This window comes from Rhinolophus sinicus, chromosome X, assembly GCF_036562045.2.
Source record: "Rhinolophus sinicus isolate RSC01 chromosome X, ASM3656204v1, whole genome shotgun sequence".
Taxonomy (NCBI): domain Eukaryota; kingdom Metazoa; phylum Chordata; class Mammalia; order Chiroptera; family Rhinolophidae; genus Rhinolophus; species Rhinolophus sinicus.
In genome coordinates this window covers 115,980,455-116,005,619 of record NC_133768.1, presented here as the reverse complement: position 1 = coordinate 116,005,619, position 25,165 = coordinate 115,980,455, and the positions used below count along the sequence as shown (strand labels likewise).

General features: G+C 53.0%; 1 protein-coding gene across 3 annotated transcripts; it reads right to left on the bottom strand.

The window, feature by feature from the left end:
- Nucleotides 1–3,789: 3,789 nt before the first annotated feature.
- Nucleotides 3,790–24,236, bottom strand: NLGN3 (neuroligin 3). 3 transcript variants are annotated; one of them, XM_019747932.2, is made up of 8 exons: nucleotides 24,108–24,236; nucleotides 21,043–21,681; nucleotides 20,344–20,403; nucleotides 16,737–16,796; nucleotides 15,097–15,246; nucleotides 9,087–9,272; nucleotides 6,315–7,104; nucleotides 3,790–5,694 (listed from the first exon to the last, which is right to left on the bottom strand). In XM_019747932.2, the coding sequence occupies exons 2-8, from the start codon at nucleotides 21,497–21,499 to the stop codon at nucleotides 4,851–4,853; spliced, it is 2,547 nt and encodes an 848-aa protein (XP_019603491.2). In that variant the 5' UTR covers nucleotides 21,500–21,681; nucleotides 24,108–24,236; the 3' UTR covers nucleotides 3,790–4,850. The 3 variants fall into 3 exon arrangements, with proteins under 3 accessions (XP_019603491.2, XP_019603492.2, XP_019603493.2); XM_019747933.2 differs by lacking the exon at nucleotides 20,344–20,403; XM_019747934.2 differs by lacking the exons at nucleotides 16,737–16,796; nucleotides 20,344–20,403.
- Between the last annotated feature and the right edge of the window lie 929 nt (nucleotides 24,237–25,165).

The window sequence follows — 25,165 nt, the reverse complement described above, 5'->3', positions numbered from 1 at the left end:
GAAAGCATTTTCCTTATGTCAAACCAAAGTCTGCTTTCCTATAACTTCCACCCATGAAATCTTGGAGCCCTTGGAGATATACACAGAAGAAATCTACAGCTTCCTCTTACCCCATGAGCCCAGTAATGAATTGCTGACAGTGGACAAATTTCTCCTGGGATTTGCCAGTCCCTTCACTATTCTCACCACTCTTTCTCCGAATATGCTTTTATTGACATCTCCTTTGAAGCGTGATGCCTGCAACTGAACAGACGGCCTCAGGTGTGGTCTGACCAATGCAGAGCAGCACAAGATGATCCCCTCCTTTATTTTGGACATTATACTCTTATTAATATAGCCCAAGGTCACAATATTTTCTGTAGCAACCAAACCACGCTTTTGACTCATGGTTCATGATGAGCTTACATTTACTCTTAAAACCCTCTAAGCCACGTGTCTCACATCCTACACTTGTACTATTACATTTTCGAATCCAAATAAGTGACTTTATATTTGTCCCTTTCATTTTGCTATACTGAGTCCATTACACCAGCCTCTTGACATCTCTGTGAATTCTGAATCTGTCATTTTGGCTTTCTCTCCCAGCTATGTATAATTTTCAAATTTGATCTAGTGACATTAAAACAGAGGCCTTTTGTGTGTAGTCATTCAACCAGTTGAGAACCTGCCTACCTTTATCTTTATCCAGCCCACATTTCTACATATTGTCCCAAAAGTATCATGAGGTGTTTTGTTGAACTCCAGATACACTGTATCTACCCACCCAGTCACCAAAGGAAACCAGCTGAGTGTGAAATGATTTGTTTTTCCAGAACCCATCTTCACTTCCTTTTGTAAGTGCTTACCAACCATCCTTTTAACCATTTGTTCTAGACTCTTGCCCTCAATCAATATTAAATTTATTGATCTATAATTCCTGGACTTCATCTCTTCCCTTTTGTAAAACTGTGGAGCCCCGTTTGCCCGTCCCTGAGCTGAAGTGTGCAGGCCAGACCCTCTCAGTGGGGTTTTCAAAGCCACCTCCAGGTGTCCTGCAACTTGAGCTGTAAGTCCTCACCGTGCCCTGGGCTGTCACTGACCCGCACTAGGACATGGAATTACTCGGAGCAGCGACAGGCTCTTCTGGAATAGACTGCTTTTAGGAGCACCTCTCTGAGGCTCAGTCTGTCCTTTCTACTCTGGAAACCCTTCTCCTTGCAGAAGAGAAGGAACGAAAGGGGAGCCAAGGAGGTTCTGTTTTCTCTTTCTAAAACCATTAGCAAAAGGAGATGTCAGAGCGTCCTGTCACTCATCCAATAGCACCCAAACTCTTCTGCTGTTATGAAGACCTCCACAACTTGTCTTTCCAATCTGATGCCCAACCGTTTAACTTGAACCCTGTACTTCAGTCAAGTTAGTCCCTCACTGCTCCTCAGGCATGCTTAGACTTTCCTAGCTCCCTGCTCTGGCTGAGGCTTTTTTCCTAATTGGGAATGTCCACTGTGCCACTCACCCAAATCCCCTCATAGCTTTTCTTGCAATTTCTCCAGCCCCTTTAAACCTTGGCCATACAATTGAAGTGATGTGCTAGATTATGCATTTCATTCATTTTATCAGAGTTCACTTTTGTCTTCCTGATAGTATGCACCCCAAAGGGGGTATCTTCTATCCCTCACAGTATATAAATTAGCATAGGGCCCAGCCTACAGTCCTGGTAAACCATACCCACTTCCTATGGACGTTTTCACGGTGACCAACCTTTGGCCCTTCACACGCACCACAAGTTCAGAGTCCCAGATCGCCGCGTCCAGGTCCCCAAAGGACTAATATAGAAACAAGATAAGTGTAGGAACACAGGCTGAACCCAGTCTAGACACTAATGATTTTTGCAATGTGAAATAAAACCCCAGTATATCCTCAGCTCCTCTGCAGACAAGGAGCTGGGCTTTGTAGCTGGGCTCAGGGCTGGTCATCAGCAATGGGGCTGACAACACTCAAGCTATGTGGACCCAGTTCTGACTGTCTTGGAGGTCACCTTTTCCACCCAGCCCTGGCAAGGCTGTGAAAACCACCTGTAATCTCTCACTGCTGGGTCCCAACTAGGATTGGAGCTGGCTTTGTAATAGCACCTTGAGTTCTTCGAGGAGAGGCAATGTCTAAATTCTCCCCAAATAGAGAGCCTCCTAATTTGGAGGTGTACACACACACACACACACACACACACACACTCCAGAAGAGGAGGCCCTGTTTGGTAATATCTGAGATGGAGCAATCACAGGATTATAATAATGAGGACTCTGAATTGACCTCCAAAGGTCATGCAATCCAGTCCTCTGTTCTCAGGTAGAGGAACACCAGTGTTTTCCTCATTCATTCAATTTGGTCACTGCTACTGAGGACTTACTAAGTGCCATGATTACCTACTATTCACAGCGAAGTTTTTTGTTTTGTTTTTTGCGTCTAACTTAATCTTTCCCTCTATTATTCTCAGAAGAAATGAAGAAAAGACCCTCAGCTCTGTCCTTATTTAGGAGTTAAAATTTTGAAGATGATATAGCACACTTGTCACATAGCAGGTGCTTGATAATTATTGAATATTACCTCATCATCTCCCTCTTTTGTAAATTAAAACAAATCACCTACTCCTTTGGCACATTGTTGCTTCTCTCCAGCTTTCCCATATACGCCAAACGTGTGTTGACCAAAGGCACTCATTTATGCTCTAAAAGGCCTAACCAATGCTAGGTAGGGTGGGGAAAGCTGAGGACCCTGGGGAAGGTCATATATTTCGGGACTGCATTCTAGGTCTCTTTCTAACACTGCCTGTGACACTGGACTTTGCTGGGCCCATTTCCCCAACTGTAAAATAAGTGGGTTGGACTAGATGACTTTGAGGTTCCTTTCAATTCTAAAACTCAGACTCTGATTACTTCCCAGCAACTCCATGCTATGTTTGTTATTATATGCTAGTAGTCACATTCGTTTTGGAAAGCAGACAGGAAGGGAGGGAGCGAGGAGAAACCAGTTCTACAGTATGGATTCATTCAATTGTGACCCACTCTGACACTCCCCGCCATGCACCACACCAGTACTTTAGTTCTCAGGCGTGATGCCCTCCGCATGCCATCCTGTTGTATTGGTTCATCTCCCTCATTTTGTCAGAGTCACTCTGAAGAATTCTATTCCTGATTTCTGAGGTGTCAGCAGCCCCACCCAACCGCCATCCTTGGTGAGCAGGCTTCTGGTTCAGTCCTTGAAGTCACTGAGAATATGACATGCCACAATGCCAACCCGTGGAGCCCCAGGTTTCATAGGGAGCCACGGATCACAGTCCTAGAGAGAAACCGCTCCCAGGACCCCAGTGACTTCTCAGAACAGGACAGAAGCATCCCTGCGGGAGAGAGGGCCCGGCTCTGTGAGTCGCCCAAGGCCAGGGAGTGCACACACCTGATGGCGCACTGGATCCAGATGCCAGTAAGAATTTCAGCATGTTAGAGGTCAGACCTCCTTCCAGCCCCTAGTCCAGGATGAGGGCAGCCGTGATGGCATGCAGTGGCGACAGAAGTGTTATTTTTGCCCTTTCATTAGGAGGCCAGAGGTGTTGAGATAAGGCTTCAGCTTCAGGAACCCAGAGCCTTGGGGGGCAGGGTGAGGGCAGCACAGGGTTGGAGAGGCCTCAGTGCGGGTCCCGCAGAGCGCAGCCCAGACTTGTACCAGCTTGAAGGCATAGGAGGCAGGCGCCGGCTGCGATTCCTAGCCCACACCCAGCTGAGAAGTCTGTTGGGGCAAGGCCTGTGCAAGGGAGGCGAGTTGGGAGTGCTAACTGGATTTTTTATTTTTATATCAAGACACTGTGTTTAAAATTTTTACAAAGGACAAACTCCATGGGTTTCCGTTAGTGTTTTAAGAACTTTTCTTTAAAAAAAAAAAAAAGCCAACAACAACAAAAAACAATGCCTTTTTGAAAGAGAGATGACAGACACAAAAGAGACTCCGTAAAGAAAATGGGGTGAATTTCTATTACCCCAAGGGAAGAGGTGGAACCCAGATTATACCCGGGGGCTGCTAATGACTTGGCCTCCACAGAACCTCGTTCACCAAATCTACTGTGTGGTGTCTGCAGCCCCCCACAGGGACACAGAGGTGGCTGGAGAGTTCTCCCCTATGGCCCTCCAATCCTGTCCAGAGGTCACGCCTTCCTCCTTCCACGCAGCGGTCTTGCTCAAATCTGTCTCTTTCTTGGGGGTCCTGTTCCTTGGTCAGATCGTGTGAGTACTGGGGTTCCAGAGCCAGAGAGCCCTGGGCCTGGGGCCCTCCCTTCCAGAGCTCTTTGCACTCACAGATTGGAGAAGCATTTGTTCCAAAAATGTTTTTTTAAAAAATCAACAAAAACAAAACCCAGAAAAAAGACCAAGTCTGGGGGAGAAAGAGCTGCCCTGCTCTTTAAAGCTCCCAAGTCTGGCATTGGTCGGTGGTGCAGTTCCCAGGGAGGCAGAGGGCGAGCACCAAGGGGGTGTCCAGCTGGTGCTTTCGGGCCCCCAGGAGTGTCTGTGGTCAGGCTCAGGGAGCTGGCTTCAGCGGCTGTTCCACGGGTCCTCGGTTTCCCCAGGACTCCTTTGCGTCCCCATTTGAAGGGTTTGTTCAGGTTTACTTCCTTATTTGTGTTTTTGTACATACGGGTGCGTGTCCACATCTGTCTATATTTGTGCAGGTGGGTCTGCTGTCTGTTGTGTGTGGTTGCGTGCGTATACATATATGTCTGTGTGTGTGTATGTGTGTGTGTGTGTGTGTGTGTGTGTGTGTGTGTGTGGTACGCGTGTTTGTGGATCTGGGAGGGAGGGAGCAGGAGACAGGCTGTGCTCTGGCTGGAGCTATACCCTGGTAGTGGAGTGTGAGTGGGGCAGCCCAGTACTGTTGAACCCCGCGGCAAAGGTGTTATAGGGGTGCAACGTCTGCAGCCCTACCAGGGAGTTGGGGATCATAGTGATGGTGTTGGGAGTCATGAGTGGGATGTCATCAGGGGAGCGTCGCAGGGTCAGCGTGTAGTCAGGCAGTGCAGTGAGGCGCAGCGTGTCATGGGGGGGACCAGCCTCACACTCATGGTGAGTGGGGCCCAGCTGCAATGCTGCCAGCTCCTCCTCAGGAGCAGCTCCCAATTCGGGGGCCCCGGCTCCCCTCTGAGGGCTAGGCTGCCGCAGGGGCTCCTGACGTCGCTTGTCCTTACGGTAGTAGAGGGCAGCGAAGGCCAGAACATTAAGGAACAGGAGGGAGGCCCCCACGGCGATGGTGACACTTAATTCAGTGGAGTAGTCACGAGGGTTCTCCACCAAGAGCGGCCCTGCATCCTGGTCCCCGTTCCAGGACCCTTGGGCATTCTCATTGCTATAGGCAGGGGAAATGGCCGGCCGCTTGGTGCTCCAGGTCTTGCCGTTGGGCCTCCGGGTGATATGGGAGCTGTGGGTGGTATCCGGGGGCGGCACTTTGGTGGTTGTGGACGTATAGTGGAACATGTCATGCAGGTTGTACAGGTGGGGCACCAGGTGTTTCCAAAAGGCTACCTTAGTGGCCCGGTAATGATCACGGACCCTTGGTTTCAGCCCGATGTGAAGGTAGAGCTGGTCTCGGGGATTGTATTTGGACCAGGCCACTTCCTCAAAGCGGTTGGCCTTGGTGTGAATGAACTTGGTGTCCTGGGGGACCGGCTTGTTGGGATCCCTGAAATACCACATGGAAATCTGGGGTCACCACTCTACCTTGATGAGGAAACGGCCTAGCATTCTCCCTCACACCCACCCCTGAACCTCCTCCCCAGTCCAAAACTTCCCAGTTTCCATCTTTTTCAGGGTCCCTCACTTTGTCCATACTCCTCCTCTTCCCCAGCCTCGAACACCTACTGCCTGCAGTGTCATGTAACCATCCCATCCTTCCCTGTGCCCATCCTGCAAGGTCATGCTGGAGACACTTTTTCTCACATGCTACTGAGCATCTATCAATCTTTTCAGCCGCCCTGTTTTCCCAAGAGCGCTTTCAAGGCTCTTTCTGAATGTCCTTCCCACTTCCCATGGCCTCTGATTATCTAACTTTGAATCTTACAGTCTAGCCAGTGACTCTCACTCCTGCTCAATCCTAATGTTAACTGACTTCTGAGCCTCAACAAAATTTTTGAGGGAAGGAAATGGCATGAAAGACTCAAAATAGCATGAAGGGAGGAAGTAAGGAGGGGGGTGAAAGGGTTACCAAGCAAGATTTGGGGTGATGACGGAAGAGGTTTAGATAGAGGAGCAGAGGGGAGGACATGCTGGGGTCCTAAAGGAAAACCCCCACTTTCTCCTTACCCGGTCTTGGCAAAGTTGGTCCAGTAAGTCATGACAACAGCGCTGAGCATAACGTCATTCTTGGAGAAGTTACAGGGGAAGAGGTCAGTGGGGCCCACCATTGGGACACCAAAAACGTAGGGTACTTCGTCCCCATGAGCTGCATCAGACCAAGCAGGCTTCATGAGGCTCTGGCAGTGATGATAGAAGGCGTAAAAGTAAGTCGGTGAGCCATAGCGGGCGTGCAGATCAGCTGTCACCACCGAGGGCTCCACCCACTGGTGGTCAGTGAAGAGTGCCACCAGTGTTTTACGGCGGGTCTCAGGGTTGTCACGGTCTGCCCAGTCTGTGTACATGAACTTGATGGTCTCCCGCAGGGTATCCTTACCCTCGGGATATCCATACAGATTGTCCACAAAGTTGGAGACTGAGTAGTCAAAGTCAGTGCCAGAGACGCCATCCTCGGGGTCTACCACCCCTTCCACGAACTTGAGGCCCTCGCCCTGGTTGACACCTAGCATGATGTCGTAGTTGAGGAACTCACCCTGTTCCATGAGGATCTCAGGGTCATCAGGAATGACATCACCATCAATCACAGGGCCAAAGGCCACATGGTAGCGGGCTGGCTGGATGTCTTGCTCCACCAGCTCCTTGGCACTCTTTTGCCGAAGACAGTCCACCATATCCACTGTGTCTAGAACATTACAGCCCACCTTGTCAGCCAGTAGGCTGGTGTACTTCACTGGTTGGTAGTTCACAGCCCAGCTGGACAGAGCAGAACCACTTTGGATGATGGCCCTCTGAAAAAGCCCTACAGAAGACAGGCGGCATCAGGTCAGCTCTGCCTTGTCACCCACAGCCCAGGCCTCCCTTGCCTGTCTCTGAGGGACAAAGCAAACACCTCTTCATTCCTTTGTGACTGAGGCTGCGCTATGGGTTGAATGGGCTGGGAAGGAGGAACAACCCTTTTGGCTAGGATGATGGGTGAGGACCAGAGGAGGGGTTGCTGGGCCCGTTCCCTACTGGTCCCCTGCCTGCTTCTTGCTTCCTTGTCCAGGGGCAATGGTTGGTAACTTGGGGGTTAAGGAAATGCCAGGAAGGATTAACCCTTTGGGTCCCAGACATCAGCTTCCTTATGCTCCCTCTCTTTATCGCTCCTTGTCTTCCCCTCTTCTTCCTGCCCAGCTGGGCCCAGCTCTGTGCCAGCACACCACCAGGGAGCTGGCACTCCCACCACAAAGGGGTCTTTTTCATGAGAGATGAGAAGTGCAGGCAGGAGAGAGCCTCACATTCTGGGAGTTTGGGGAAGGGTTACCGAGGGCAAAGGCCTTGGGGTCTGAAAGTCTCCAGGAAATGTGCTTTCCCAGTCCACAGTCCCCGCAGACACTTCCCTTTTCCTAAAGCTACTGACGCCTCAGATCCAGATTTTCCCCTAGCTGAGGGGGACTCAGTCCCCCAAATCAAAGAGTGGATGATTCTTCCCCTTAGGAAAAAAAGGGTATCACTCCTTCCCTGGCCCCAACATTTCCAAGGGGTAATCTGGTCCTCAGGTACACAATTCCATTCCTCTAAGAGAAAGGTGGAAAGAGAGGGAGAGAAATACAGATGATGACATAAGAGACAGCCTCAGTGTTTTGAAAGATTATTCTCCACGAGTCAATTACAGAAAGACAGAGAGAACAAATCTTTAAAGCAGCCACGCCTCCAGGGACACAGGCCCCCTATGACAGAGGATAGCACCATTCCAAGAAAGGCCTTTTCCTCCCAGGGGAGTAGTCCTCAATCTGGAGAGGAACTCCCTTTTAGAGAGACACCCTTGTAGCCAGTCACTTCACCCTCCTTTGTGGAAAAAGGGATACCTGCTCCCATTACTGTCGCCTAAAAACACATTCCAAGATGGGGTGCAGGTCCCACCTTAGTCTTCCCTCTCTAAGGTCATCCCAGGAGGGACAGAGATGGAATTTCTAGGTCAGAGAAGGTGATTTTTCTCTCAGAGAAACGGGCCTTCTTCAAAGAGAGACTGAAAGTCTTCCTGTGAGAATATCACTAACTCATGGGGTTGATTTCAATGAAAAAGCATGTCCTCTGTCACAGATTTCCTTACTTCAGAGAAGGGCACCTTTCCCTCTCAGAGAAGGAATGTGTTTTATAGTCCAGAGGTGACGAGAATATTTCATGTGAGCCAAAAAAGGCCTACTCAGCCCATTGGAAGAATCACTGACACAAGGACCCATGGCAAGGACACAGATTTTCCTTTGGGCTAAAAATGAGAGTTTCCCTTAGAGTGTGGTTCATCCCGGAGGAGGTTTGGAGGCTGATAATAGGGGGCCATCCCTGAGAGAGAGCCTGCCCCGCAGGTTAGTGGTCCTCACTTGGGAACCATCTCTCGCTCAAGGACAGTTCTCTTGTACAGACTTGTACTTCAGAGAGAAAGGCAGAGGAAGAGTGTTTCTTACACCTAAAAATGAATCTCCACCCTGGAGCTCTACCCTGAAGTCACAAGTCCTTCCCAAACCGAGAGATTCCCCTGCCCCAAAAGCACTCTCCCTTCAGAGCGAGTCCTTCTCCTACTCTCCTAAATAAGACTGCCACATCAGAAGGAGACTTAAATGGCATTCTCTCCTTTCCTCTGTCCCACTGAGGGCATTCCTCCTCCCCTAAAGAAACATGGCCCTCCCACTTCTCCCGGAAGGGATACTGAGCTGGTAGAAGAGGGCGGGCTGACTCCCCTGGGCACTGTGGCTGAGAAGCCAGTGCTTTGCTTGTTCATATTTTGCCCCCAGAGCTACTCACCCTCAGAGTGATGTGACAACGTGAGGAGGCTGACACAGGATGCGCCGATGCCCGAGCCAAAGACGGTAATACGGCGGGGATCACCACCGAAGAAGGCGATATTCTCGCTCACCCAACGGAGGGCCTGAATTTGGTCAAGGAGTCCATAGTTGCCTTTGGCAGCCTGATCGCCAGTGCTCAGGAAACCTGAATTCAACAAAGGGCATGAGGACAGCGAAAACGGAGGGCTGGACAATTTGGGTTATGATGGCAGCAGGAGTCGGGGCTGTGAGGACAGAGCACAGCTCCTTCTACCTGGCTAGAATAAAGCAAGGCGCAGCATCATCAACACAGAAGGATCGACTCCCTGCCTCCCACCCATTGTCCAGTTGGGAAGGAGGGATCTCCAGAACATTTGAAGGGGACGCCTCCAGTCAGGAGACTTAACCAGCAGGAACTGCACATGGTCAGGACCCAGCATCCTCTGCCCGGATGTCCGATCCAGGTCATGACCTTAGCACCTGGCAAGACAGAATGGAAAGAGCAGGGACCCTGCTTCATCCCTGGTTTGAGTTCTGTCTCCACCAATTCCTAGCCACGTGGCCTTGGGCAAATTACTTAAAATCTCTGGGCTACAGTTTCCTCTTCTGTAAAAGGGGGATAAAAATACTCCCACAGGTTGTAACAGGGATGAAAGGAACATAAGCATCTCTAGGTAATATGCTGAGCCCGTTGGAAATGTATGGCTACTTCTCTTTCCCTTTCCTCCTCTCTCTGAAGGAAGTGAAGATCCCAAGAGGCAACAACCCCTAGGCTCTCCTTGCCCTTCCCCAGCAGTCAGTGCATCTCCACCTCTCTCCAGGGCCTCGGATGCCCCCTGCCCGTCATTCTCAGGATAGGTCTTGATTTCCCTTGCTCCAAGACCTACTGAATCAGAAACTCTGGCGGGGTTGGTGGTGGGGGGAGCGGGCAGCAATCAGTGTTTTTAACATGCTCTCCATATGATTCTGATGCCTGCTAATGTTGGAAAACCACTGGGTGAGACCATCTTTTTCGTCTGGTGGAGAAATGGGGAAGTCAGTGCAGTAGTTACCACAGAAACAGGTCTTCCCGCCTACCCAGTGGGATTTGCTAGAGGAGCCATGTCACCATGGAGACTACCTTCCCACCCACCTGCTGGGATTTGCTGCTGTGGAGATTTGTTGCCATGGAGACTACCTTCCTGCCCACCTGCTGGCTATCCCACAGAGATGTCCTATATTCCCCACCACCACCACCCTGCTTCCATTTTAGATGGCTCCTGCTCTGCCTCATTTCATCCCTCTTCCCTGATCTTTAGGCTCCTTGGAAGGCTCTAGCTTCTCCCACCCTAGGCTTTCAGAAGGGTTCTTTGCAGGTGGCTAGTTGTGGCGTTCCTACACACTGGATACCCATTCCTGCATCACTAGTTTTTCACCCCCCAGTTAAAAGCTCATGCACAGCACCTGGCATCAACTCTGTGTGAGGCCATGTTTGAGGAGGGTCCCTCAGCTCGCAGAGAGCTCTCTGGCAGTCCATAGCAAAAGCTGAATTCAAATAGACTCAGGCAGGCACAAGACCACCTCACTGTCTTTCTCGAGGTCTTCTGTCTCTAGCTTCTGCAAGAGAGTTCATTTCACCTGCTTCAAGTGTGTTATTAATTTACCTTTGTTAAGTATGTAAAATACTTAGTTATTCCTCTCAGGACCTCGTCACAAGCCCTCTTTAGCCCCAGGCTCCTGATGAGGAAATGAGAAGGAACTAGAGGACGCCTGAATGAGAAGGAACGGAGGAGCTCTTGTTCCTCTAGACAAGGGGACCAGCTTCTCCCTGGCCTGGTCCATTCATGCTCTGAAGCTGCAACCCAGCTGTCCAAGCCTTGGGACCCTCTGGCAAAAGTCACTATGTGCTTCTCTTAGTCTGCCTGGCCCCCCGCCCCTTCCTCATCTCCTCTCCCTTTTCTCTTATTTAGGTAATAGCAGACTTGGCCTTAGCCTCTGCCAAGGAAGGTATCGTTCAGTGAAATGTGTCAAGTTCTCGGTCCAAATCAGCAGGAAGAGCCTGCACTTGGATGTCGTGAAGTACATTTCTCCAACATGTACCACTTTCCTGGGTTAGCAACAAAGGCCTGACGGGGTTTTGCGGAGGGTTCGACCATCACTCTTGGCTCCCTCGGATCCCACGAAGCCTGGGATAAGAGGCACTGAAGCACGTGGGTAATGCCATGTCAACCACCCCTACTACAAGAGTCCTGCTTGAAGTGCTACATACAACAGGGCCAGGAGGGGATACAGAAAACGTGACCCCCTACAAGCACACAGAACCTGGCAGTCACTCGCTGCTAGCTCCCCCGTACCTCAGCCATCCACACAAACTGCGTTAGAATGAGGACTGAAATACTAAGTTCCACAGACTGGCAGAGTCGATCTGAGCCAGTCTCCCTGGGCCCAAGTTTACACTGCAGTACATGGTAAGTTGCCTGTCAACAGAAGACGTGGGAATCTGGCACACTGTACCAGAATCAGACAGAGATCTGTGTCTCTCAAGGCTCGACATTTACCAGATTTTCAGTTGGCCTGAAGGGTACCTGAGCAGGAACATAAGATGAAAATCTGGGACCCAGAACGAAGCTGGCAAAGCCCTACTTCCTCAGCCCCAGGGATAACCGCATCCTATCTCCTGCTGGATCCCTTTCTTTTTGTTGCTCTCAGGCCCAGTGGGGGCTTCCCGAGTAATAACTCCCCCTGTGCCTTGGACAGGATCCATGCATTAGCCTGTGCTATTCTCCGAATACATGAATCACCGAAGATGTCTAAAGAAGCACGTTAGAGTGAACTGTGTATCTGGGTTCAGCGCTCCAGAGAAGCTGATGGGAGGGAGGGTGAATAAATGCATATACAGCAGGTCCTCGCATAACAACGTTGTTTCCTTATAACATTGATGAGATGCCGGAGGAACTTTTGTTTCTGGCCTACGGTTAACGTTGGTTTCTTTATACGGTCGTTTCACTTCAAGTCACAGAACCTCTCGAAGATGTTAAGTGAGGACTTCTGTAATTGAGGTCCAAAATGACAAAAGCCTCAGCTACAATGAGGAAAAGCTCAAGTGTCAGGACACACCCATGTTCTATATCTGGAGCCAAGAGACAAAAACATCTTGTATGTACCCAGAATCTAATCAGAGGCCTATTGATTACATCTGGGTTCCAGGGCCGGCAGCGAAGGATGCTCAGGAAGCGGTAGCGAACTTCTGACCTAGACCCCAGCTTATGACACCTTCTGAGGTTTGGCTAATATTATTAGATCATTAACAGCTTCAGCCCAAAGAATAACAGTTCTGCCCCCAGGGGAGGAGGTTGTGAAGTGGGGGAGGGTTCTTGACCTGAGTGTCATGGATGAGTTTCAGTGGGATCCACGAAATCATTTTTAGAGAGAGGGAGAGAGAGAGAGACACAGAGAGAGTGTGTTTTCTGAGGAGAGTCCATAGCTTTCATCAGAATCTCAAAGGCGTCCAAGACTCCCCAAAGGTTAAGACCTCCTGATGTAGAAACCTAAGGCTTAGAGCAGCTGACGGGCTGTGAAGTGTCAGCAAATCAGGATGTGAGAGGGCATGCTCACCAGCAACAGCTCTGTGCAGCCCAGAACCCCAACTGACACTTCAGATCCCATGAGTGTCTCCTTCGGTCTCTTTTCTGCCTCCTTTCTCTGTCACTCCTGCCCTCTTCTCTCTCCCCCACCCTTTTCTTCTCTTCCTTACATCCCCCCTCCTTCCCTGGCTCCTCTCACCCTCTTTTCCTTCATCCTTAGCCAGTCCAACAATATGGAATAGAAGCATATTCTTCGTATTGTCTGTGTTTTCCAACACACCTTCTCAAATGAAGCTTTGTGTTTCTAATTTTCCAAAGCAGCTGAGTTAAATGTTTTCTATTACTCTCTCTAAGAAAATAAAGTAGCAAAATTACTTTTGGTCTTTGACCACCATATACATGTGCCTGTATATCGGTGTGTGATTACATTTGTATATTCATTACTCTTCAGAAACTGTGCAGCCCTACTGTGTGAGTTTACAGCCACCTGCATGGTACCATTTTTACTGTCAGAGACTCAGATCCCCTTTCTCAACAGGACAGAGCAGCTTAGGAGAGCCTTGCAGTATGTGTGGGGCAGCTCAGAAAGACAGAGGAGCAGCAGGAGAACCGTGAAAGCCACCCCCCCCAGACTGTTGAGGGACCGGGGAGATGGCCTATATGCTTCATAGCCGATAGCCAGATGGCAGTGAAGGGGGCACAGGCTCCACTTTTCTCAGGGACTATCACTTCTCCAGTCTGGACCCGACAAAGGTGTCTTGCTGTCGCACACAGTGTTAGGGGTGAGTCAAGAGGTTTTGTTTGCCTTTCTGCGTACATAACCGCACCACGAGTGAAACGCAGCACCAGGGCCTCGGGGTTAGAACTGGCAAAGCAATGTACTTAAAAGCCAATTAGAGTAAGGTCCTCTCAGGTGACTGGCCTGGAGGAAGCCATGCCTACTTCCTTGTTCAGCACCCAGGCCCACAGACCTGACAAATTGCCTTGACCCCCACTGGACCCCCACTGGCAAGAAGTGGTTTCTTCCTGCCACTGCATGTGAGCCCCGAAGTCTGGGTGAGCACCTGAAAGGGTGCTTAGTCACCGTCTCGGAGGCACTTGTTTAACTCAAGCCCTTGACCACTCGTAGGCATTTGCAGTCACCAAGGAAGGTGCAGGGTAGAGTGGCAGCCTAAGTTGCTGAAATAAGCGTGTGGACGAGTATGTTGGGGAAGGGCACGTGTGTGTGTATGAAGAGGTGTTTGGGAAATGAGTGTGTAGTGTGAGAGTATGTGTGCGTGTATGAAGATGCACACATGGAGAGAACAGAAGTCGTGTGTGTGTGTACATGGATGTGTAAGTGTGGGGTGTGCATGAGAGTGGGGTGAGTAGAGGTGTATGTGCATGGATGAGCATGTGGGGATATGTGGGGTAGGGTGGGGGACGTGGACATACGCGTGTGTTGGATACATGGATGCAGAGTTGTGTGTGTACGTGTGCGTGTGGGTGTATGTGTAGGGGGTATGGGTGTGTGTATAAGTGAGGGGATGTGTGTATGTAGATATGGAAGCAGGGATACGGTGTGTGTGTAGTATTTGTGTATGTGAAGGGGGAATGTTGGCTTGTGTTTATGCAGGGAAGGTGAGGGACATACGTGTGTGTGTGGGCGTTAGATGAGGAAGGGGGTGTGCAGGGGATATGGGGACACGTAGAAGAAATACTGATATACATTTAAGGTGTATACGTGTGGGGTTTGTGTGTGCTTGTGGGTGTGCAGGGCGTGTGTCTATGTAGAGCACATATATGGGGTATATAATAAGCACACACATATATGGTGCAGTGTGTATATAGCAATATGGACGGAGAGGTATATGGGAATGAGTGTGCGGGGGTAGGGGGGGAAATCTGTGTAGATGGGGGGAGATATGAAGTATAGAGAGGTGTATGGGCACGTGGATGTGTGTGGGGGATGCTACCTGTGTGGAGTGTATATGGAGGGCTGGGGGGATGTGTGTATGTAGTGTGGTCTACACGTGTGTGCAGATGTGTGTGTGCTTGTGGGCGGTGAGTGAGACATAATGGTACCTACGGGTGGATGCGGGCAGCGTGGATGTGTGCACGTGTGACTGGCTGGAAGGAATGAATACCTGCTGGATGTGCGGGTGGGTGGGTAGGGCTGAGGACAGGCGCCTACAAGGCTCAGCCAAGCAAAGGCCTGGAAGTAGAGATCTAAGAGAAGGTGTGAAGTTTAAATGGAATTTCCAGTGGCGTCTAAACGTTCCAGGAAAGGGCCTGGGGACTCAGGGAGCTCCCCTCACTTGGGTAGGGGCCATGGGATAACAACATTTGACTATGGTCCTTAGCAACAGCTACAGACAAAAGGCCACTGCTTCTTAACTCCCTCCTTGAGCAGCAGGGTCTGTGTAGGGGCATAGCAGGGAACCATACCTAACACCCCAACCCGATAGTTGAGGGTGATGACGATGACGTTGCCATAACTGGCGAGGACGCTGCCATCAATCATGTTGCCTGTCCCTTCCATGTAAGAGCCTCCATGGATGTAGACCATGACGGGCTTAGCGCCACTGTCCCGGATGTCTGTAAGGAAAAGGGGTGAGACACATGCTGGGTAGGATGCCCTTCCTCCCCCACCCCCGCCAGCCTTTGGGGGTGTGGGCAGCAAAGCTATTCCAGGTGCCAGGACACCACCGCCGTCTGTGAGGGCAGGACTCATGGGGCATCAGCCAGAGACTTCAGTGGTGTCTTTAAAGACTGGCTTCCAGTGCCTCCCAGCAGCCAGGTGTACCTGAGACAGCTAGGTCTGGGGAGGCCATGGCTGGGCCCTGGGGGCAGGGGCAGGGGCAGGAGGAAGAGGAAGGGCTGGTCCCTTAGCTGGATCAAGTGAGTCCCTGCCCTGGGCGCCCAGGAGTCCTGGGACCTGTTATGGCTTTAGAGAGCAGGGGCTGGGGAGCCCTGGAACCCCCAAGACTACACCAGTTACATAGAAATACGGCCATTGGCAGCAGCTGGCCCCCCAGTGCAGACAGAGACAAGAGGGGCGGGAGTAAGGAGTAGCACAGGGAGAGAACAAGGGAGAATGTGGGGAAAGGGGAGTGAATGGCACAGATGGGGGGGGGCGCCTTAGTGATGAGGTTCCTCAGCCATGTCCTCATTTACCCCATTGTCCTCGGGCATCAGGCAGACTTAACTGGAGCCACTAGGGATGTGGAAAAGAGGAAAGGGGCAGAACTAAGAATGAGAGAGCCTGCCCCCAGGCAGCATTAAGATGAAGACGGAGCCTCCCAAAGGCCATTCAACGAGGGACCTGAAAGTGGCTGCTCCCCAGCCCAGGCAGCCACCACTGGGCCCCTGAGCTGTGTGGCCCCTCCAGGGGCGGCGGGGGAGGGGGAGAGATAGAAGGGAATGCTCTCTGCTGCCCAGCAAACACGACCTGTTTTCCCAAGGACGAAGGAAGACAACTTCAACCATCACCCACGGATCTACTGACTTTGGTGTCCTGGCCTCAGCCTTAAGTTTCAGCCCGCGGTCCTGTGGCCCAGTCCTCAACCTATAAGCTACGGCCGCCCCTGGCCCTGAGGCCATCTCTCTATTTCTGGGAGAAGGCTGGGGAGGTTGTAGGGGGCGCTGTTCTCCAGCGCCTTTGGCTGTCAGTGTCTCGCTCCTCAGGAGCCAGTCTCCTCGCCCTCCCTCAGTGCTGCTTTCTCTCCACGCTCCCTGCTGCTCAGTAGGGACAGGTGCTCGTGAACCACAGAAGATGGGAGAGGAAGCTGTCCCCGGCAGGCAGTGCCGCTGCTACTGGAGGACTGAGAATGGGGGTGGGCACCGGGGCGAGGAGGATTCCCTCCCGTGGCTCTGCTTGTGGTCCCCTGCTCCCGCCAGCCGTGTCCATCACCCTGGAACTCCCAGTGGCCAACCAGGCCAAAGATGGATGAACAGCCCAACGGCCTTGTACAGGAACAGAAACACACCAACGGACGGACAGACAGACAGACGGGGCTTCTCCCCATCGAGAGGGGGAGGGGCTCTGTGCCATGCACCAGCCGCCGCGCCCTGCAGCCCCCAAATACCTTCATCTTCATCCCCGTCATTATCCGCTAAGTCCTCGCCCTGTTTCTTAGCGCCGGATCCTGGGGACCAGACACGGGGAGACACAACAGCACAGAACAGAGAACAAAACAGAGAGAGAATTCAAAAACAGCATGACTGCAGTGTGGCCCAGCAAGCCAGCTCTGGGTCTGGGCCCAGGACAGGCAGGAGGGATGGCAAGAACTGAGGGAATGGGTGGGCTGAGGCCCCGGCTGTGCTGGTCGCTCTGTCCCGCCTCCCTGTCCCCAACAGCCCATCTCAGCCAACTATCTTCCCATGCAGGAAGGAGGTAGCGGCAGGTGTGCCACGGCACAGAGCCAGACGCCCACTCAGGGAAAGGATTTCTTCCATATGGAAGGGGCTGTGCGTGTGTACACAGGCAGGCTGAGCTGGAGAGTGGGGACAGGCACTGACGGTGACAGGTGGCACTGGCCGCACATGTGCATATGAATGTGAGCTATTAGGGGACGAGCCCTGAGCTCCCGGGCCTCAGCTGACCCTGATTCCCACAGGAGAAAATGGGAGATGAAGCTGTCCCTCTGGTCTTCCTTGTTGGGGCTCCTTGCTCTGGTTAATGGCAAATGGGGTTCCTGCCCACAGGAACCAGGCCTGAGAGCAGCAAGCATTGTTCTGAGATCTAGAGAGAGCCAGAGAGGGAGGGAGGGAAAGAAGGAAGGGGAAATGGAGAAAGGGGAGTGGAGAGAGAGAGAGAGAGAGAGAGAGAGAGAGAGAGAGAGAGAGAGAGAGAGAGAGGAATAATGGTGATAGCTCCTACCGTGTACTATGTACTGAATATTTACCAGGTGCCAGACTCTACTTCTGCTTTACTGTTTCATCCTTACTCCCCAGTGAGGTAGGTACTATCTTTATTCCTGTTTCACTGATGGGGAAACTGAGGTTCAGAGAGGTGAAGTAACTTGCCCAAGATCACACAGCTAGAAAGTGCTAAAGGTGAGATTCAACCCCAGGTCTGCTTGACTCCAAAGCCCATGGTCTTTCCACTGCACCATGCCACCTTTCTGGGATGGGGGAGAGGGAAGGGAAAAAAGAAATGAGAAAAGAGGTGGAGCATGAAGGGGAAGGGAGGGAAGGGAAGGAGAGAATAGAGGAGAGAAGAGAGACATTCAGGACCCGGGGGTAAGCTGTTCTAAGGAGACGAGAAAGGGGACCTACAGCCTGGATACCATGCACTGTGTGGAAACAGAGGTTATTCTGCTGGCAACCCAGGGCTTAACCCTCCTGTCTAGGACACCAGATACTCTCAGCCTGGAGGCAGCAAACAGCCCTCTTTCTCAGCTGGTCTGGGCTCCAATGAATGAATTCCCTTACAGCTATTAATCAAAACAGGAACCGCCCTCATATTTCAAAATGCCTTTTCAACTAAGGCAAGAGCCCAGCCCAAGGCGCAGAAAACGCCTCCAGCTTCCTGAACTTCCAGTGGCATCAACCATCTACACACCTGCCAGTACTGCCCTCAGAGACCCTGTGGGACATTGGGTGTCATCATCCACACATGGGACAGCCTCTCCACCCCGACCCCACAGATGGAAAAGAATCACTCATCTCTAAACACGAATTCCCTCCAACTTGATGGAGGGTGGGGGATGGGCATGTCTTCCCCAGGAAATCCTTCATTTCCCAGGGGCCCTGACTTAGAAGATTTGTCCGTTTAGCGCCCCCCCCAGGAGTGTCCCTGGGCTGTGCATTGTCCCAGCTTCCTCACACAGATGTCCTTGCCGCTGTGCCTGTCACCCAGGCCAGCTAGACCACCATCCCCCATCCGGACACTGGTGATACAGGGTCCCAGCCAGGCCAGTGCTGCCTAGGCTTCGCACACAACCCTCACGACCTCTGGGGACGAATTTCCTCCAAGAGACAGGGCTTGTAACTCAGGCCCAAATGGCCAACGGTCCTTGGATAGGGAACTAATTTGCACAGCTAAATGGCCAAATGACCTCCCCTGCACTGTCTGAAACCCACTTCCCAGCTTGGCCCATGGGGCCTAGCTAAACCAGCTGAGTCTAAACACTAGGTTAGGCACTTCTTCAGAGCAGCGGTCAGGCCTTCAGTTATTTCTCAGTCTTTCCTCTACCTCATTCATATCCCTCCACATCCCAACGGCATCTAGCACTTGGCCTTGCCCATAGTCAACAATCACGATTGGTAAGTGTTTGTATTAGCACGGACCTTACAGTCAGCTCTCCAGCCAAGCTCCGGGGACTGGACCCAGCTGCCCTAGGCTCTTACTGGTGCCCTGGGGAGATCACCCCACCTAGGAAATGGTTAATGTTAAGGTCAGGTCCTCTTCCCTAGCGGCAGCTTTAAGAGACCTTCTCACTGAATTCATTGATAGGCTAATGGAGTGTTAAGGACAGACTGTCCACTACCAGCAGCAGATGCAGAAACAGGTTCTTAGAGGGAGGCTTGCCTAAGGCCTCACTGAGTTAGCATCAGGAGCTGGGAGTCAGTCAAGCTTTGTGGCTCGCAGACTGGCTTCTTCATTCGCGCACCCAAGTGTTTACTGATCGCCTACGGTGTGGGGGGTCCTGGGCTGGGTGCGGGATGTGGTGGAACACTCAGTGCGCATGCCACACATGGAGATCCTGGGTTCTGCATCCACTGCCAGGAATCCTGATGGCCCCACTTGGGGGAACCCTGCTCTAGGATTTTAAAGGAAAGCAAAGCTCCAGCTTGCCAAAGGGTGGCCGGGATCAGGCTATGACTGTCCACCTGTTCCTTAGGCTGTTACTCTTTCCAGTTCAGCCTCGCTCATCCACATTTCAGCATTTCTTTCAGAGTTGGGGAGGTGGGAATGAGCAGACGGGAGTTGCCTCACGTGCTACAGTGGAAAGAACTCTGCACTGAGGGTCAAGAGACCCAGGTTTTGGTCCCAGCCCTGCCACAGGCCAGCGACAGGGCCTTGAGCAGCAGCAAGTCATTCCCCTGGGCCCGTTTCCTCATCCGTAACATTGGGACACCGATGCCCACCTTAGAAGCTTCCAGAGATGTGGGGAGGATTTTCTGAGGTAAGAATGAAAGCACTTTACAGAAAACAACAAGTCTTATTCGAACAGGAAGAATGATTATACCGGGGGAACAAATTCCTCCCAGCAAGGGGGTCAATTGAAAATGCAGGATTTCGTGGCTCCTTTAGTCCAGAGTCCCTGGAGACCCCCAAGGTCTGCCAGCAGACTAGCCCGACTCTCTCAGTTATGCACTGGCGGGCTTACTAAGCCTTTGTAGGAGTTTGGTCTCAGCTTCAGGGCTGGACAATTGAGTCCACAACTTTCAACCCAGGAAAGAGCACGGAACTATGAGCCACTGGCTCCATCTTGGCCGCCCGCTCTGTCTTTGGCACACGCTTCAGGGTGGAACTTGGGGCTGGGAAGACTGGAGGAAATGGCTTTGCTGCTTCTGCTCTGAAACTGCCTTCGGCCACCAAGTCCTGCCTTTGGATGAGGTAGAGCTCACCGACCGCCCCCTGAGCCTGGGCTACTTGAAGGAAGGCTGGGTGCTCAGGGACAAGGGCAGGTGGGCAGGCAGACCTCCCTCTCTCTCTCTCTCCCTCCCCGCCGGCTCGCTACCTACCTCCTTTCCTACAAATTTTCTTGTTGGGCTTTCGGGCGCATTCCTTGGAAATCCGCTTTACTGTAAAATGAATAAAAAACTAAAAAATAACAGGAGGCCTCTGCCCAGGGGCATGCACCCCCCAACCCCCAGGCCCCAAGAGCTGCTCTGCAGGTGGCACATGGCAGAGAGCCTGTCCCACCATCTCCCTGTTTCTGTCACTTACCTTAGTGTGACCCCCGCGGGAGGAGGCATCAGCTAGTGAAAGAGAAGGCACCTAAGCAGGGCCCTCCAGGCTCGCCCCCCGCCCGTCCCCCACATCCAGCTCCCTTGGCTACACACAACGACCACCTTTCAGAGCAGGTGGCACGGCAACAGGGGGCTCTGGTGCAGCCAGCATCCTCCCGCGGGCAGCTGCCAGCAGTGACCCATACTCCCCCAGGGAACCCCCATCCAGCACTCTGGCCCTAGACTTGTCAAAGCTCTCAGGCCTTGCCAGGCCCCTCCTGGTAACAGTGTCGCTCACACATGGGAGCTCAGACAATGCTGGGAGAGGGAAGAACAGGGAGGAGGAAGGGGAAGGCCAAGCAGAGTGATGGTTAGAAGCTTTTTCACAGACAGACAGAGGCATGCTGCAGGGCACACAAGCACGTGCAAGCCACGAACACAAGAGGGCAGGTGGGAGGCAGGGAGGGCACAGTGCCCGGCCACAGCACTCACCATCCTCCGTGGGCACATAGACATTCAGGTAGAGGCAGTCTTCATTGGGCTCCTGGATGTACGTGGCAACGATATCCAAGTTGGCAGTGAACCAGACAGGCAGCATGACTTCAGGTACAGCTGTGTGGATGTTCTGGGGGCACACTGGGGGGAAGTGTGTGGCGTTCCGGATGCCAGACCAGGACGGGGGTGGTTCAGGGGGCAGGAAGCGTTTCTCGCCGATCGGAGGAGCTGCGTAGGGCACCCCCAGGTATTGGTCCACAGGCCCCAGGATCTCACTGGGCAATGGTACCCGGGCACCCCTTAGCTTCCCAAAGTGAGTATTGACTGTGGGTGCTGGGGCCTGAGTACTGGCCCTCAGCACCAAGCCGAGGAACCACAGGGTGAGGCACAGGCTCCGGCCAACTCTGGGCTGAGGGCTCAGGGACAGCGAGGGCGGGCCAAGCCGCAGCCACATGTTCCGGGCAGGGGGACTGGCAGGAAAGGCAGACTCCAGGGTCACAGCATCAGCCCAGTAGGCAGCCCCTTCATGGCCACTCCGACTTGAACCTCACAACTGAGCTCTCAAGGGACACCTCCAGGTGCCCAGCACATAGAGGGCAGGTCGTCCAAGCTCCACAGCTTCAGGGCCAGGCAGGCCTGTGGAAAGACAGAAGTGGAAGTCATCCAAGGTGGTCGGGACAGCTATGGAGTGGCTCTTTGGGGCCTTGCTGGGACTGGGCTATTCTCCTACATGCCCGTCCTGGGGTCCAGAGACCCACAGATGATCTCCGCTGCTCGTCAGAACCATTCTGTGTGCCGGGGCATGGTCGGAAAAGCCAAGAGGACTAACACAGTGACAGTGCTTGCCACTGCAAGTTTCCAGTCCCCAACTTCAACTCCTCAGCCAATGGAGCCCACGTGGGCCAGCTGGAGCCAGAGTGGCATGTGGTAGCAGGGGCGGGGGAACGGCAAATGGAGCTCACATCTCTGGGCATGCTGTATGAAGCCCCAGACGGGAGACCGCACACAGGGAGCTCCATAGCAGGAGACCCTCAGTCGGGGACTCTAAGGCCTAAGAAGAGAAAGCAGCAGATAGGCAAAGTGTCCCCCAGAGAGACTCCCTCACCTGCAGGAGGGCCAGGGGCAGGACTGCCATTTGCCAGAGTCCCCACACCCTCCCGTGCCCTCCTGTACATCTCTCCTCAGCCCTAACGGCTCCCAGGTCCTTCAGCCTTGGTCCTTTTTGTCGGCTAGCTCTGATTCACACGGAGTGCCAGAACTGAGGCAGAAAGCCCTCTGCCTGGCACCCCAGGTATTGTTGATGCTCAGCCAGTGTAAAGTAAACAGCAGAGTAACCCACACTCAGAAACTCACAGGAATAAACTCACAAAGGCTCAAAGAGTGAGAGAGAGCAAGTCACGATTACAGCACTGTGATATTCACTCAGAGACCTATGTCCGAAACCCCAAGAGATCCCCTTATCTAGTCCCACATTCTGCCCCAGAAAATAGCTAAATATCCAGATACATGCAGCATGATGGTGACACATAGGTAGAGGCAGAAACGGAAAAAACAATCAAGACACACAAGCCTTCTGACACACAGTTATACAGTCAACATATATCCACAGGCACACACAGACGCTCTTGCATGGACACACACACACACACACAATTTAGTTTCCTCCATTTCTCCCGCCTTCCAAGATTGCAGGCCTGCTCCTTTAAGAACTGCCTGAAGGGGTGGGGGAGGGAGATTGGGAACGCCCGGCAATCGGCCACCACGAGAGGGGAATGAGAATGTGTGTGTGTGTGTGTGTGTGTGTGTGTGTGTGTGAGAGAGAGAGAGACAGAGAGAGACAGAGAGACAGAGAGAGAAAGACAGAGACAGAGACAGAGAGAGACTCAGAGAGAGACACACAGAGAGACAGAGAGATAGAGCACGCGTGCGCGCCTGCGTGCGCGCGAGCGCAGAAGAAGGGAGAGGAGGGAGGGCAGGCAAAGCAACTAAAGAGGTGGGGGCTCAGAGGAAATGGGGAGCAAAGTATGGGGAGGTTAGATCCCAGACACTGCCCAGAATGCACCCGGATAGGGGGAGGAGGGGCAGGGGAAAGAAGGGGTAGGAGTAGGGAGGTGGGGCAGGAGGGAGTGGGTGTGTGTGTATGGGGGGGATAGTCCGCAGCTGAGTTCACACAATCCCCCCATTCACCGTCTCCATGGCAACTCTGGGGCACAGACCGCTCATTCACACGGCTTCCCCGCCAGCAACCCCCCCACCATTAACCCTCTCAGTGCTGCCCCTCCCCACTAATTCCATTAACCCTTTCTGGATGCCTCCCTCTCCAGTACCCCATCGGCGCCAAATGCTGGTCCCCTTTGAGTCAATTCCCTGCAGCCCCTCCACCGTGAAGAGCTAGGCAAATCCACCGACCCCCAAATGCCCTCTGTACCCTAGGACCCACTGTGAGTCCCCAAGGCCAAGATCTCCATCCTGGTCCAGCTTGCAATTTGGGAGAGGACGGGGTGCGGGGGGCGGCAATGCCGGGGATTAGAATGGCAACTAAGGGTACTTTTTAGGCTGGAGCAGTACTGGGCGAGGGGCATTGTGCAGGCATGCACGGGTATTGGGAACTGCAGTATTAGGGGCTACGTGGGCTCGGAATGGAACTGGGGGACTGAGCTGCATTGGAATGGGGGAGGATAGGATAAAGGCCTCCGTTGGGGGGGCTGCAGAGAGTGGGGGAGGGAGCCTGGCTGTGAGATGCTGTGATGGAAGAGGGACGGGGCTGCACTGCGGGGGAGGGGGGCCCTCGTTAGGGGTATTTTGATGAGCATGCGGGCCGGGCTGTGGAAGTAGAGGGACCATGGGCGGGAGCACGATAAGGATGCGGGCTTCAGCGAGGACGTGGAGGGGGCAAGGGGAGCAGGGGAGGACCGGGGGTCAGGGGTGCCGATGGGGAACAGGGGGTTGAGGAGGATGGCAAGCGCTGGCTGGAGAGTCGAGGAGCCCGACATTGGGAGGGGATCGGTTCAGGGCAAGGCACGGGCAGCTAAAGGATGAGAGACCGGGGCAGGCGGCCTCACCTGTTCCCCGGGCTGTTGCGAGCGACTGAACCGGGCAGCGGACCACCCATATCGCCTCCAGGCCAAGGGCTCCGCACCCGAATTCCCGAGATCTGCTCTCCGGCAGCCTGGCTGCTGTGCCCGCGCACCGAGGGGGCGCGCTGCGCGTGCCCGGACACGGGGGGCGCGGTCCCTGCCATTAACTCCTTTTGTGCCAGAGATGGCTCAAGTCCTGGGGCATGGCCCAATTCCTTCCATGCTGTCTCACACACACACACACACACCCTCAAATCACAAACAGGTGACCTTCCAGGGCAGCTGGTCCAAATTTTACCTGCGGAGCTCGAGACCTTGAGACAAAGGGAGAAACTGAGGCACAGCCTGCAGGAGCCCCATCATAATTCACAAAGACCGGCCTCCACCTCATTCAGCACCCCTCACCTGTCCTTAGCACCAGCACCAGTGTGGGCACTCTGCCCTCATCGTGACACTGTCCCAAAGGTCAATGCCGTTCCTTTCTGGGGGGGGGGGGGCGTGAGCATCAGACTGCCAGCATACCGTTTGTCCCACTTGTCTGTCCCGACCTCCAGATCCGGCTGTCAATGCCGTGTTCTCTGTGTGGTGCACCTGTGGAGCCCCACCCCCACCTCAAGCCCCTCTGAGTGTCTTATGCAGCCATGCCTCTCCCCCTGTAACTCCTTGGAACGTTGGTCAGGATAGAAGAGGGCAGGAGAAAGCTGCAGTCATGTTTGCCTTTGCCCTGAGGGAGAATTCTGTTCCTTGAGCGCACGACTCTTATACTTGCTAAGTCCCACACTTGGTGGGCCTCCAAGAGGGAGTTTATTTTCATTTTTGGTAAGTTGGGTATGGATTGCCACTCCTGGGTTGACCGGCACACTTGACCCTTCCCAGTCATCTAGTGTAACGACGGCGTGGATGTTATCCTGAAGTTGTCAAAGTCAACCTGTGCCCCCCACCCATGGGCTGGGGCTGGCCTTCTTCCAGCCCCAGCTGGCACAGCGGAAGAAGACTCCACTGCAGTGAACCAGCTGGCTCTCCTGGAGCCTCAGGTCTCGGGC

Excerpts from the sequence above, each read along its gene's own strand:
- NLGN3 (XM_019747932.2), bottom strand. The coding sequence starts at position 21,499 with ATGTGGCTGCGGCTTGGCCCGCCCTCGCTGTCCCTGAGCCCTCAGCCC. Across the intron at positions 9,273-15,096 it reads CTATCGGGTTGGGGTGTTAG|GTTTCCTGAGCACTGGCGAT; the intron begins GTATGGTTCCCT and ends TGTTGAATTCAG. Across the intron at positions 5,695-6,314 it reads ACCAACTTTGCCAAGACCGG|GGATCCCAACAAGCCGGTCC; the intron begins GTAAGGAGAAAG and ends GTGGTATTTCAG.